Source organism: Protopterus annectens, chromosome 12.part0 (genome assembly GCF_019279795.1).
Source record: "Protopterus annectens isolate FY-2018-M chromosome 12.part0, PAN1.0, whole genome shotgun sequence".
Classification (NCBI taxonomy): Eukaryota; Metazoa; Chordata; order Ceratodontiformes; family Protopteridae; genus Protopterus; species Protopterus annectens.
The window spans coordinates 737718227-737733242 of NC_056746.1; the positions used below are offsets into that span (position 1 = coordinate 737718227).

At 37.9% G+C, this 15016-nt stretch overlaps 1 protein-coding gene across 4 annotated transcripts in view; it reads left to right on the top strand.

Moving 5' to 3' along the window:
* The window catches only part of LOC122816784 (interleukin-4 receptor subunit alpha-like), a 635553-nt gene that overhangs the window by 310603 nt on the left and 309934 nt on the right, over nucleotides 1–15016 (top strand). For all 4 annotated transcript variants that reach the window (XM_044089808.1, XM_044089809.1, XM_044089806.1 and 1 more), the window contains exon 5: nucleotides 12992–13137. In XM_044089808.1, coding sequence (XP_043945743.1) covers nucleotides 12992–13137 — 146 coding nt within the window. The remainder of the gene's footprint in view (nucleotides 1–12991; nucleotides 13138–15016) is intronic.

Consider the following 15016-nt stretch of genomic DNA (forward strand, 5'->3'; position numbering starts at 1 on the left):
TACATTTGTAAAACTTTCTGGTCTTGAACTGTATTGGGATGACTCAACTCCCCCAATGAAAGTCTAAAACCACTAGTTCATAATTTTAATATTAAATAGGGGATTAGTTATATAAATATTTGGGTATTCAGTCTGAGTCCTGTTTTTAATTTTTCTGATTGCTAGCAATGTGGATCCACTACTACCCACTACTGCAATCTTTTTATAGTATAAAAAAGGCAATATTAGCAGACTTGATTGGAATGGCTGGAGTGCCATGGAGAAAATGTTTTGATTTCCACTAGTATGGATGGAAACTGCTTGCCTATTCTTATTAGATATGCCAAGGCTACTGATATAATTAATTTGATTTGTGCTGTTTGTAGACCTTTTCCTTTATTCATTCTGCTAGAATTGGTGTTGGCACATTTCTTGTCCTCAGGTGGTCAGGATGTTAAGATGGTTAGAATTCTTTCAAATGCTAAACTTTTGTGTAATTGGTGGTTTTATTGGGCTACATTTGGGATAGCCTGCTGTATCTCATAGATGAAAATTGTACTTATCGGCCATACTAAGTGGAAAGAAACAACTTTTTATTTTTGGGAGGGGGGCTTTATTCATTACTGTGATTTAACTTATTGCCGTTTAAGACTTGTAAAAACCACTCAAGGAAAATAAGTAAGGTGGTGGCAATATCTGCCACTTAAAAGCCTTGGAAAGAATGTTGACCTGTCTGGAAGCAATTATTGTCGCTACTGAAGACACCAGAACAGCCCTCTTCCCTACCTTGTAGGTCACTTCAAACAATTTAGAGAGGCCTTGATGTTAATGTGTTTAAACTGTTTAATCCAAATTGTAACAAATATGAAGAAACTTTAAGTAACAAGATTGAAGAAATGGAACAGTGTAAAGCTATTAGTTTATCAAAAGTTTTGAGGTTTGTGTATGCAGTTACTCTCTGTAATAAAAGAAAAAAAAATTCTGGCAACTAATATCTGATGCCTGCACTAATAGATGCTTGGGCTATAGAGTTTGTTGGAGATTTTCAGCAATGGAGATGGACTATAACCATGTTCTCTGAACGTATTGTGAAATCCATTAGGTATGGTGAGGATGCATTCAGTGGCTAGCTTTGCTGGCAAAGTTGATATGCCTCCTTCTCAGTATCCCATTTTGGCTGCTAGAGATCTAGGATACAACTTTCTAGACATATAAGGAATAAATGCACTAATTACTGTTACTGTCTTGTTACGTTTGTATTTAGATGCTTGAAGACAATGCCTAGAGCTATCTTTTTTAAATTAAAGGCTCAAAGGATCATTTACTGGTCATGTAAATACATAGTGTTATGCTGAATGTTTCTGTATTGCTGGGATAACCAGTGGAGAAATTCTGCTCTGGATATGACTTTGAGTGATTGTTCTGAAAATTTAAATGTGTAGTGCCTGTTTTGTTGTTTTTCTTTTAAGCACTTTTACTAAATTATCACTTAAGACATAAGTACACATACATTAATAAAAAAGAAAAACTATATTAAAATGCAATTTGTTTCTTTCCATTTCTAAAGATACCGCCTCTAGTTCTTTTTTTCTCCTTTGCAATATTCAGTACTTCAATTACAGCTGGTCTAGATTTTGATTTCCATTTTCTAGGAATTGCCTTTTTTTGGCAGCTGATCACATTAAACTTAGTAAGGCCTTTCTCTGAATAGGCAAGTCAGATCCTGTATGACCCAGCTCAAAAAAATCCCTTCTTTAGTTATAGCCATTTTGCTCTTCTACCATTTCTTACAGAGTACTCTGTAGAGAATTTTTAAGATCTACCAACTTCTTACACCGCTAAAGGGCATGTTCCCAGTTACCTCTCTTTTCCATCACACCTCCATCATTTGTTATCTATTCAAGAAAACATTTTCTGAAGTCTGCTTGGGGTGCAAAAGTAATAAACCTTCTAGACATTATTGAATATGTGGGAGTTGCATAGATGTCCTCCCATTGTTTTGTTGGGCAGAAAGACTGGAAAGGCAATTTACAATCTTTTCTAATCTCCTCTGATTGATATTTATAGTTATTATGCAATATTTTAAATTACCTACTAATTATTCTCTTTTTATCTGCAGCTTCTGTTCTAGAATTGACTACAAATTCTACCAGGGCTGGTCCTTCATTTAGCACTCTTTTTGTCTATATTCCTATGTAAATATCTGGTAGGGAAAGCATTCTCTAATCTGCAGTCCAACCTTATACTTTGCTTCATCTCACTGCATTTCTCCCATTCCCTTGGTTCCTTTGACAATTTCCTCCAGTAAATTCCACCCTCCTTGCCTATTTTATATACCTGTACTTGCAGTCATTCCATTGACAAAGTCTCTTCTTCATTCCCTTGTTGCCTTAGTTCTTAGAATACTTTATGAAACTTTATTAATATAATATTTTGTATGGTTGTTCTAAAGGATCTGCATCTATAATCCTCCTCTCTCCTTATGAGTCAAATGTCACAGATTTAATCAACATCATGCATTTCCACTTTGATTTATGAACTTCTGTGCTTGCATTGTATATGTGAGCCTTAACGCCATAGCCATAAAGTATCCGTTAAGATCAGGTTATCCCAATTAGCTCTTGCCCTCTTTCCCTCTCAAATATATTCCTTCAACTCTGTGTTAATTGCCATTAACAATTTCACCTCTAGTTGATTAAAATATGCCTGACCTGTATATAAAACTAAAAGGACTAAAAACTTTTACATTCCTTGTATTTTACTATTCATATCCATAGTCAAGAGGTTCCTGTTTCTCAGGTTTTGTATTATCTTTTGTTTAATATTTTCCTACATATCCATAACTACCATAATAGAATCCTTTTGAATCCATGTAATTAAATACTTCATCATGTCATGACACAATAAATATGGATATTGCTGAACCAATTCAGTACTTTTATATCACCCAAAAAACATTGAAACTGCCTCAAAATGTTCCACAACATTGAAATATCCTTTTCTGGATTAAAGAACTAGATAATATTGTCTGCAAATAAAGCTACATTTTCTTCATTACCATACTAGTTATATCCTTGAATTTGTGAGTCTCTTATTTCATTGCCAATTGCTGTAAATATAAAGCAAATAACAAAGAGGAAAGAGGACACCTTTGCATGGTTCCCCTTTTTAAGCAGAGTCTGTCAGAGAGTAACCATCCCACCGACATTTCATATCTTCCTAATTAACCCTGTAATTCTGTCAGGGTATGCAAATGCTTCCATTGCCCTATTCATAAAATCCCAGGTAACTCTATCAAACGCTTTTTCTGCATGAACACCCACTAACAATAAATTCATAAAATCGCAGCATAATCCATTGACTGCTTTTTCTGCATTAAGACCCACCAACAATAGTGGTATTTTCTTATGTTCTACCCCCTCCCCCAGATAACTTATTGCTCTATGTAATGTTGTCAGATGTTTGCCTCTCCCTCCAAAAACCACATTGAGCCATGTCTATCACTTTTGGCATCATCTTTGCCATTATGCTATAGTCATAAACACTTTATAGTCATGTTTAAATTTGATGTGGGTCTAGATGACTCTAAATAGGCTTTACCCTCTTTGGATACACAGCCACCACAACATTTTTAAAAGATGTTGGTGCTTCCCCCATTTTAAAGTAATATTAAAACCGTCCAGATCTTTGCCGCTTTCGTCTTTCCAAACTTCCACAAGAATACATTTTCAACCCCTTTAATTCCTCTTACTTCTGTCCCATATCTCTTTCTCTTTTATTTCCACCCTATTTTAAACCCCATTTTACATTTATCTCTCTAACCAACTCTTCCTTCTGACATCTTTTCTATGTTCCATAATAACTCTTGAATAAGTTCCACTTCCCATTCCTTAAATGTCTCTCTTTTTAACAAGTAGGAAAATGGTAGTATCTCATTTTTACTTCTTTACTCTTCATCCTTATCTTAGCTCTTATCAGTGCATGATCTGAAGTAGTTACTGGCTTGCATTTAAATACACCTGCAGTGTAGTCCAGTTATTGTACCTACAGTCTGATTTCCTACTACTGAATTTACATATTCTATACCATGTATAGTCATATTTCTTTAGAAATATACCACCTTTGGTTATATTTTACCTTTTGCCTCCCACTTCTACATCCTCACTGTTGCAAATCAAGTTTCAGTCCTCACCCATAAATAATGTACCCTGCTGAAGGCTGATTATTACCCTTAGATTTTTAAGCTCGTTAATAGCAGTTTTAGATGGAATACAAAAACATGTCAGAGTAAACCTCCTCCCTTAGCAGTAGCCTCCTGCTACCACAAATCTACCATTATTATCTATACTTCCTTCAGGTCAGTAAGATAACCCCTTTAGCAATTGGTATTGGCTGATTTTTATCCAACTGTGACTTGTATACCATTGCTATTTGCACCATACATTTCTTCATATGCTCATATATGTTCATATACTCACTGCCATTTACATCTATTTACATTCTGTGATAATATGGATAGATTAGCCATTATTATGGAAAGGTGTTACTCCCAACTATTGTATACTTCCAACATTTGACTTGCATGCCCATGTTAATGTTTGGCAGGCTAATCTTTTAAGTGGCTGTTATTTTCCATCTCTAAATGAACCTATGTGCATTTCAGTAAGTGAAGTTTACATCTCCAGATAAGAGTCTCTGTCCCAAATTGACAGCTGCACCCATACGCCCTAACTAATCTATAATTAAGGTTACATTACACTTGCTAAAATATGTCCCCACTTACATTGATTGCTGTCTGTTCTTATGTAATCACTATCCATCTCCCTGATGTGAAAAAAGGGCTTGCATTTCTTCAGTAAACATTATTTTTTAGCTGTAAGAATAAGTAAAATAAATCAGTTGTGCACTGAGAGCATTTGGTAATGGAAAAAAGCTAATAATTTTGCTGATGGAAGAATCTTACCATTCTCCATGCTTTTCATCATTTTTTTTAAAATGTGTATAGTTTAAATAAAGGACAGTAATACAGACATACAATCCTGCAAAACTCGAGAAATTATCTTAATTCTACATATATCAGTACACTTTTAAATCCAACCAGCCACCCTGGCAGCCTGAGATCACATTATATTAATCTTAACATGCTTCTGACCTGTCTTCCTTATGTTATTACAGTGTAAAGGCTGTAAATTGTACAACTAAAAAAATACTTGCCTTAACATGATATAACATTTATATAACATTATCGTGCTTGTTTCCTACCTTTCCTGTAACTAGTGTAGTCCAGATTTAGATTTGCTGTAGCCAATACTGTTTGTAAGCTTCTGAGCCCCCCCGAGTTTTTTTGTGTTGGAGGGAAGCCTTCTAGCTTATCAGTGGGAGTGGTAAGCACTAGGTAGCCTATCTACCAGAAGATCCAGGTACAGATTCTTAGTTTTAGCACTTGAATTTGCTTATTCATGCTCAGCACTTGTTCAGAACTTGTTGTTAGCACTAAATAAGCTACAAATTACTACAGCACTCAACCTTCCTCTTTACCTAGAGGAAAATAGTTTTTGTACTTATTTTCCTCACTTGCTTAGAGAAAAACAGCTCCTATACCCACTTTCCTCACTTGTCTAGATGAAAGTAGTTTTTTATTCAAGCATGTCCAAGGGTCATCTCCCAGTGTTCTCTCCTGTCTATCTGATGAATCTGGGCATCTTGAGGCAATGTAGCAATTGCCTCATGTACACAGATAACCCTGTCCTCTTACCACTCAACACCACATCCTGTGAGAGATGCACTTATCTAGCCAAACTGTAGGTAAAGCTGTCTCCAACCAAGACTGAACTTGACAGTCAAGAGGCGAAGGTAAACACTTGCACCACACCACACTCATCACATAGTCCCACTAAACCTACACCACCAAAATCCACACATAGAAACACAAAAACATTTGCAGAGGCTCTCAATAATAATCTGCACAAGCAACAGAGAACACCAAAGCAGAAACGCAAGCAACCTCCAACCCCCAACACAATCCAAATGACACACAGCCCACAGACTCAGTATGCCAAATAAACCACAGCCCATAAAGCAAATCAACATATCCAACACACTAGTCATAGGTGACTCTATAGTCAGGCACACTGATGTTCCACTCACCAGGCTAAACAAGGAGAAGGTTACTGTCAGCTGCCTGTCAGGTGCCAGGATCCGCCACATAACCCACATACTCAGGTCACTCCACAACAAGTACAAATATGACTCTATCCTTGTCCATGTTGGTGTGAATGACCTGATTTGTACCTCCCTGGACTACATTAAAAGAGACATGGAAGAGCTCTCTGATCTTGTACCCCAGGCAGGTATGGCCCTAGCCCTGAGTAGCATCCTGCCATCGCCCAGAATGATACCACAGTACAAGGAAAAAAACGATTGACTTCAACAATTGGCTAAGCTTCTGCTGTCATTTTAACGGGATCCAGTATGTCTGCCTGGGATGACGTGGTCAACAGACCACGATGATTTGCCAGAGATGGCCTGCACCTGTCGCCCCTGGGATTCTGGATACTGGCTAAGGCTCTTGCCGCAACTATAATGCCTTTTTTAGGCAAGGTTCAAATGACAAATTCACAATGAATGACAAATTCAGTTACTAACATAACAGTAACAGGCAAGCAAAAATGGAGGGTAATGCTACTCAATGCCAGAAGTCTAAATCTCAAAATGCACACACTCGAGGCACTCCTTATAATGGAGAACATCTATATCCGTACAGTGACAGAGACCTGGTTCAAGGCTCTAGAGAGCACCCCTGCATTACCAGGCTATAACTCATACGACACTTTTCGGCCATCTAACCTGGACCAGAACACCAAAGGCGGAGGTGTGTCCATATTCATTAAGGATATCCACACCTCCAGGCTAGTTGTGTGGCATAATGCATCCGAGGTTATCCAAGTGCAACTAACTCTGGGCAAAACTGCAATCCAAATTGTAGCTTGCTACAGATCCCCCACCATGCCCCAGGATTCCCACTCCTCTTTTCTTGATATACTGGAAAATATTAGGGTTCAACCAAACACCCTAATAATGGGCGATTTCAACTTCTCCATTAACTGGGAAAACTACTCGTGTACCAACTCCTTTGCTCAACGCTTTCTGGAATTCATAAATTTCAGTGCCCTGGATCAACTTATCCACACCCCCAACAGGGGCGTCAGTATCCTAGACCTAGTCATTACCAGCATGAGTAACCGGTGTTCCACACCTGAAATCAACTCCTCATTGGTCAGATCCAACCATAAGCTAATCACCGTAGATATCTGCATCCCGCCCCCACCTGCCATTAAGGAAACCAAGGTAAAAAAATTCTCCAAAGCCAACTTCATGCTTCTTAAGACAAAAGTGCCGAACTTCATGACACCCATGCAGATGGACAGTACAGTTATGACTGCTGAATCCTACACAAATGCACTCTATAAGCACTTACACGAGTGCATGGATTGATCTATCCCAAGCAGAACCAAGATGCTATCCTCCAAAAAAAGGAAGCAAACAAACTCTACAACAGAAGGAAGAAACTGTTGCAAAAGAGAGTAAATCCCATGAGTGGAGGAGCTCCCTGGTTAGCCTCAGTAAGAAGCTGAGATCTCTTATAAGATCCTCCAAAGCTAGCTATGAAAACAAAATTGTCACTGAGTCTAAGGGCAACCACTAAGCATTCTATAGCTATCTCAAGAATCTCAATGGCAACACCCAGATTTGCTCTGAGTTACAGCACAATGTCACGAAAATTACAGAACCAACTGATATTGCCAACATCCTGGCAGATAGGTTCAGTGCTACCTTTACCCCCTCTCACCCCATAAAGGCCCTATATCTATACAGGAAGAATGCAAAGTCCCTGTAATCACATCTATGCAGGTAAAATATGCACTCACTAAAACCAAAAACACAGCATCCATGGGACTGGACAACATCCCAGTCTGCATTTTACACAAACTTCAGAACGAACTGGCTCCCCAGCTATGCACCATGTTCAATTATAGTCTCACATCAGGCTTTGTGCCCACTGAATGGTGCACAGCAACAGTTATTCCAATCCACAAAGGGGGAGCCACCACTGATCCTGGGAACTATAGCCCTATTAGCCTGACGAGCCTGGTCTGCAAGGCCATGGAACATATCATCATGGAACGCATAAACAAAGACATTGGTAACCTCAAAACTCTGAACCCCACCCAGTTTGGGTTTGTGAAAGGCAGATCATGCCTTCTGAACTTGATTGACTTCTTTGAGGAAGTCACCAAAGCCGTAGATGAAGGTAAGGTGGTTCACACAGCCTATCCTGACCTTGCCAAAGCTTTCAACACCATCCCCCATTCTGGAATTATAGCTAAACTCAGTAAACTATGTATAAATCCCTACATCACAAGATGGTTGCCAACTTGGCTCACTGACAGAACCCACACTGTAAAAGTTGCAGACTCCAAATCTGACTTCAAACCAGTAGCAAGTGGAGTACCATAGGGTTCAGTCCTGGGACCTCTCCTGTTTGGTATCTACTTCTCCGAAGTACAGGTTAACACAGAAAGCCTCTGGCTAATGAAGTTTGCAGGTGACTATAAACTAGAAGCTATAGTAGAGTCCCCAAATTATGTGGACATCCTACAGAAGGGCCTCACTGAGACAAATGCCTGGTGTCAGAGGCATAGCCTCAAGCTCAGTGACAAAAAGTGCATTGTCATCCCCTTTGGTAAAAACTCTGTACCCATGAACTACCGCATAAACAGAAGTCTACTTAACACCGAATGTGTGATGAGACCTTGGGACCCAGGTGGACAGTAGTCTCTCCTTTGATAATCACATTGCTACAGTAGTCAGGAAATCCTTCTATGTGGCACACCTCATCACAAAAGGTTTCTCATCCAGGAAAAAAGAGGTCCTTGTTCCCCTCTACTCGGCACTCATTAGACCCATTATAGAGTACAACACCCCTTTTGGAATGTACCTCACAAGACATCTGCAGCAGCTAGAAAGGCAACAGAAGTACCGTACAAAGAGGATTACTGGCCTCAAACAGATGCCCTACACTGACCGTCTCAAAAAACTTCAGCTTTACTCTGTAGCATATTGCGTACTCTGAGGAGATCTCTGCCTAACATATAAAGCTATGTTAAACCCAGAGCTGTTGGACATGCTATACCTAAAGAAATTCCAATCCCTCCTAGCTACATGCTTCAGGGACCTAAACTTTCTTAATACAATAAACTGGACATGCTGGAGCGATAGATTCCTGTCCCAAAGACTTCTTATACTCTGGAACAAGCTACCCATCTATGTCAAGCAAAGTTTCTCATTAGCACTCTTCAAGAAATATCTTGATGAGTGGATGGGAAATAGGAAATACACCCTGGGGATCACCTCTGTGACTCTACTTGACAGGGGCACAGGAAATTATCTTTCTTGGGTGGCTGTGCTTACTTAGGCCTGTGGGCCGATAGCCTAGTACCTACCTATGAACATTCCGGATGCTGCGAAGAGCACTTTTGACTGACATCAATGATTGAAACAATACTAATTTTATGAACTTTAATCATACTTTGACATAGGAATGGGGTCCATTCCCATCATAGTATTAGAAACCCAAACGATTTGGAGAAATAAAAAAGAGAGAGAACAATATCTTAAACACTTCAGTGACCTACCTCCAAAATCCTTTCTTCAACTTGCTGAAACCATACTCCCCACACCCCCTTTTCACCTGAATTCAGTCCTCTAGATGAAGGAATGTTATCTTGAGTTAGCTTTATAGACCTTACCCCAGAGCATCTGTCCTATTCAGACACTTCATCCTCAGTCTCTGACTTCCACGATTATCACACCTACTGCTTCTTTGCTGTCTGGCCCCGAGGTTCCATTCTTACCCCATTATCTTCTCCATCTATATAAACAAACTTCCTCTCATATTATATGCAGATAATATGGTATTCTGCCTCTCTGACCATTCTCGTTGCATTCTGTAACGACATCTGCTGTCAGGCTTTCATTGCCTCATTCAGTAGATTGAAAACAAAGGTTTGGTTCTCTTCTCCAGCAAACTAAAATTATGTTGTTTGGATCCAAACAAAAACTTAGTAGAAACAACTCCCTCATGATCCAAGATTAAAATCATGCTACCTTCTTGAACAAGTTTCATCTTTATAAACAGCTTGGATTATGACTAGACTCCTGTATCTCCTTCAGTGCTCATCTGGAGAACACTCTCAAAAAGATTAATTTTCTCCACTTTTGGGCATGTAAAATATTTTGCTTTCTCTTCCATGGTTCCATATGATTAATTTCCTTCTTTTGGGCATGCAAAATATCTCACTTTTCCATATAAGCCATACAAAAAAGTATTCTTCTCTTGAAGAATATGGACACCTTCTTGTGGCATCTGCGTTGGTTAAAAACTCTTAATTCCATACAGTCCATCTCAAGCCAAATGTGTGGCTTCATCTCTCACTCCCCGAGAAGCAAATATCCCTGTCTTGCTTTAGAAAAAGCCAAATGCGTCTCAGTTAAGCAAAGAGTAGAACTCCTGGGCGCTCAGTTATACAAACGTCTACATGAACAGTATCTTCTTTCTCTTAATTATCAAACTAACATAAGAGCCCTCTTATTACCTTGGAACTCCTTGCCAATTCAGATCTGCTTCTTCAAACACCTCCATTCAAATTACATGATTTTAACCATTCTGTCTTTAAACTTGACCCTAATGTCTGGGAATCACTTCCTTCAGATGTTAGGTATATCATCTTTCCCTTAATTGTGTACCTAGTAAAATCTCCTCTAAAAATCCAGGCTAAATGTATTTGTTACCTTACAGGCCACATAAACTAGACTAGCCATTACTTTTCCTACATCTGTTGCTTCCATAACACATTTTGCCCCTTCATATATCATTAGCAGTCTGCAGATGCTCTATCCCTATGTGTAGATGTAAACATGTGTATGTTTATGTGAGTGTACAAATGGAAGGACATGTGTATGTCTCCTGGGTTTGTTTGGCAGGATCCAGAGGGCTTGGGGTTTGCTTACAGGTGATTGCATGGCTGTTTTTGTACTGAAGCAGGCTTCAAAAAATATTTCCTCAAGTGGATGGTTGGTGCTGGAGGCTTGGTGGTGGGAGGTGGGGGAGTTGACTGGGAACGTACTTTTTAGGAGTGTAGTGAGTTGGCAGATTTTGAAACTTCTCTGTAGGGTACACTGTCAGGACTGTTGGGGGGAGCAGATGGCTGTGGCTAGAGAGGTGGCTCTCTTAAACTGAGTCACAGAATCTGACTTTCCTGGACATAGTAAGGCCTTGTTAAGTTTGATGATCTTGTCTGTCAGTTAGGTACTTACTAGAAAATGAAAGTCAAAATCTAAGTCAGTTGTAATTGAAGTACTGAATACTGGAAAGGGGAGGGAGCAAACTAAATGGAAGTACATTGATTTCATGGATACAGTACATTTACAGAGACATTCAGGAGAAGTGAGGTTTAGGAGACAACAGTAACTGAGCAATTTATGTAATATTGGACCGAATGACAATTGTTGAAAGGAGGAAAAATGTGTAATGCATGGTGTGTGAAAAAAATTGATGTGGTGTGTTTTCTCTTAATGTACGAGTGTTTACGTCTCAAGGAAAATGTAATAGAGGTATTTATATATTGTTTTAGTCGCACATTATTGCTTTCTTTAATTTTATACCTGCATCATTATGAGGTTATTATCATTGTAGTCTGTTTTCATTTTTTCACTTTCACAAAAGTGACTAAATCATTATGATGTCATTATTTGAACTCTTATGTCCTGCAGAATTGCTGTCTATGAACCATTCTTGTGTACTTATCAGTGTTACTCTAATAGTAATAATAATAATAATCTCCAGAAATGAGACTAAAATTGTCAGAATCGATTAGTGCACTACTCTGGTAAGCAAACTCAGTAAAATAAATGTATGAATAAATTGTTATAGCTGAAACGTTTACATAAGCATTTTTCAGCAGCATACAGGTTGCTCTGAGTATGTTAATATGGTTATACACCTCTACATCTTAAGTAGGGCAGTTGCATCTTTTTAAAAGATACAAAAAATGTCACGCGTTATGAGATCTTTAAGACAAAAATATTTACTGTTTTCTTTCACTGTTTATTTATTTATTTATTTATTTTATTGTTTATCATTTGTTGACCAGGTTAGTCCACTAGGCTAGTAGCCTGTTTTCAGGGGAGATCCAGGGTGATATTTATAGTAGTAGGGGATATTTGATCAGTACATCAGGGAACTTCCCTTAATATTTTCAGCAGGTGCTATGAGATCTTGTACATCCACCTGACCTACCACTAACTCAAGTAGATGGGGCCTTGTTTAACTTCCAGCCTTTTGCACCAAAGACGAGGATGCCACCTGGTGGACCACCGACACTTAAAATTATTTTGTATTTAGTGCACCTTAACATAGCATGGAAAAAAAAAAAAACACAATTCAAATTCAATGGGAGCAAGCTTTTATTTTGACAGTTCATTCATTTGAACTGCTTGTGAGTGTGGCTTGTCATGCAAAATTTCATGTTGTCTTAAAAAAATCCCAGTTTGGACATCTAAAACAGCAACCATTATCTGTGGACAGAACTGCAGTTGTAGTAGGACTAATTTTAAATATTTTTGAATTTAAATTAACTGCAGTCTGGATGTTTGCAGTAGTTCTGAAAGCAAAAGGTAAGTGCTAGTAAAGGCACTCTCTTACTGATGAATATAATTCTTTTATAATATTTATAGTGTTTATTCAGTTATTTATTGTGTAGTGCTACAGTGTTTCATGGTATATTGTACAAACAAAATGTGCAGATGTCCACATCTGTGCTTGTATGACATTCTACACTGGCAGCACTATTGAGCTTACAACATTTAAAAACAACTCTGCTTTACAAGGCTCGTTTTTAACAGTACAGATTCAGTGTTCTCAAGTTTGTATTTATTTCTAATTTTTAACCAGTTAAGCCGAACCCACCAAGAAATCTTACTGCTGAGAAGCAAGAATACCAAAAAATTAAGCTAAGCTGGACAACAGAGTACACAACAAGCATTATTGAAAAAAAATTGGAGTTTCAAGTCATGTGGTGGATGAAGAATCCAGAAGAGGTAATTATACACTTCTTTGTAAAACTTGTCTTGATGTAAACTAATATTTCCTATTGGCAGTGTAGCTGTTTGGTCCTCTTTCACATATGTGGAAGAATTTCACCGGGAGATATGACAGAACTTGTTTACATGGTCCACGGAGTGGTTGGGTTACTCTGCTTGTTTATTGCAACCTAAATGTTACTTTATACATGTTACACCCTTTATAGCAATTTGTAGCAATTCTAGTAATTGTGCTCATTAGCTGTGCATGTTGTCTTGTGAATGATGGATTTGATTTCTTATATAAGATAATTTTGTTATAAACCCTTAATGGATTAAGAAAATAGTAGCAGTGCAGTTATATATTTTTGTTTCTGTTATTACAAATATTTTACCTAGGCCGCCAGTCTGGCTAGCCTGTCTGATCAGCAAAATAATGCATGATGTAATACCCAATAGTCCTCTTCCTAAGACCTCAAGGAATGGATGGAAGGTAAGCTTGCCCCCCCCCCCGTTTCCTTTTATTTTTGTTGATATTCCTATGTGTACCTTCTTATCTTGGCACAATCATATATGCACACATATATGTTTGTGCTTGTATAATTATGTGTTTGTATAATTATGTATATGGATGCATGTGTGTTTGCATGCCCAGCACCTTGGAGATCTATTCATTCCCCTTTCCTCTTCCACGTATATGCTGTTGGATGGGTAAAAATGAATGCCAAGTAGTCTGGGGATGTTTTCCTTTTTGGGTTAGTGAAATTGTATATTTATTACTAGTCTCAGCTGCTCAATGGTAGCACACTTACATTTAGATTAGAAGGCTGTTACTTCTATTTCTGCACCAGCTGCTTAGATTCATTTTCCAAAACTAGCACTGTAGTGCAGCATGAGGGGAGGGGGGGCTGCAATCCTGAGTGCATCTCATTGAGATTAGTTGGTGGTAGCATAAATGGGTATTAAAGATCCTACAGCGTTTATCAAAAAGAGTAAGGATTGCTTTATTTATTACTCTTACTTTATTACTTCCTCCTTCCATTTCTTTCTCAAAATATTTCAGATTTTTTTTCCCTTAATTGAATTAGGTGATGTCAATGGGTCAATCCTATATCTTTACAAAAATAATGTATTTTTCCTATGCATACGTATGCAGTTGTTCTAAATGTTGACATTATTATTTTGGTTATTGTTTACTTTTTAATAAAGTTGGAGTTTACAAAAAATTCTTTCAGCATGTTTTCATAATCCTCTTTATTTTGTTTCTCGTTACTTCCAAAAAAGTGTTTTTATATTTCTGTTTAAACACTACCCACCATTTTGTCCTGCTTTCATAATGTGTTATTTACATAGTTTACTACCTTCCCCTTTTATTTTATTCATTTTATTATATCCCCATTAACCATTTTATTCCTTTTCCTTTTATGATTTTTTTCATTAGCACTTAACACAGGCCATATCACCCTATGATCTGAAAAATCTACTTCTACCTCTCCTGTTGCTTCCTTCGTGTCACCTAAATACATAAAATAATCTATCCCTGTTTTAAACATTCCCTTTTTGTACAAACACACAGGTTCCTGTTACCTGATCGAACATTTAGGTTAGCTAATACCTAAAAGTTGATCTGGTAATAGTGAAAGCAAAAAAACACGAATGGCCAATTTAACGCAGGGAAAGAATTCCCATGGCCGTTATGCAGATTTTGCCCCTTTCCCCACTGCTTTAAATTTTTTTTTTTTTTTTTTTTCGGCCAAGGGAATTTTTTTTATATTACTAGATCGACATTTAGGTATTTGCTAACCTAAACATTCAATATGGTAGTATAGATGCTGACCAAACTCTTATTTTTTCTTGTTCTCAAGTTTCTGGATTGCATCACTCATTTTATCATCTG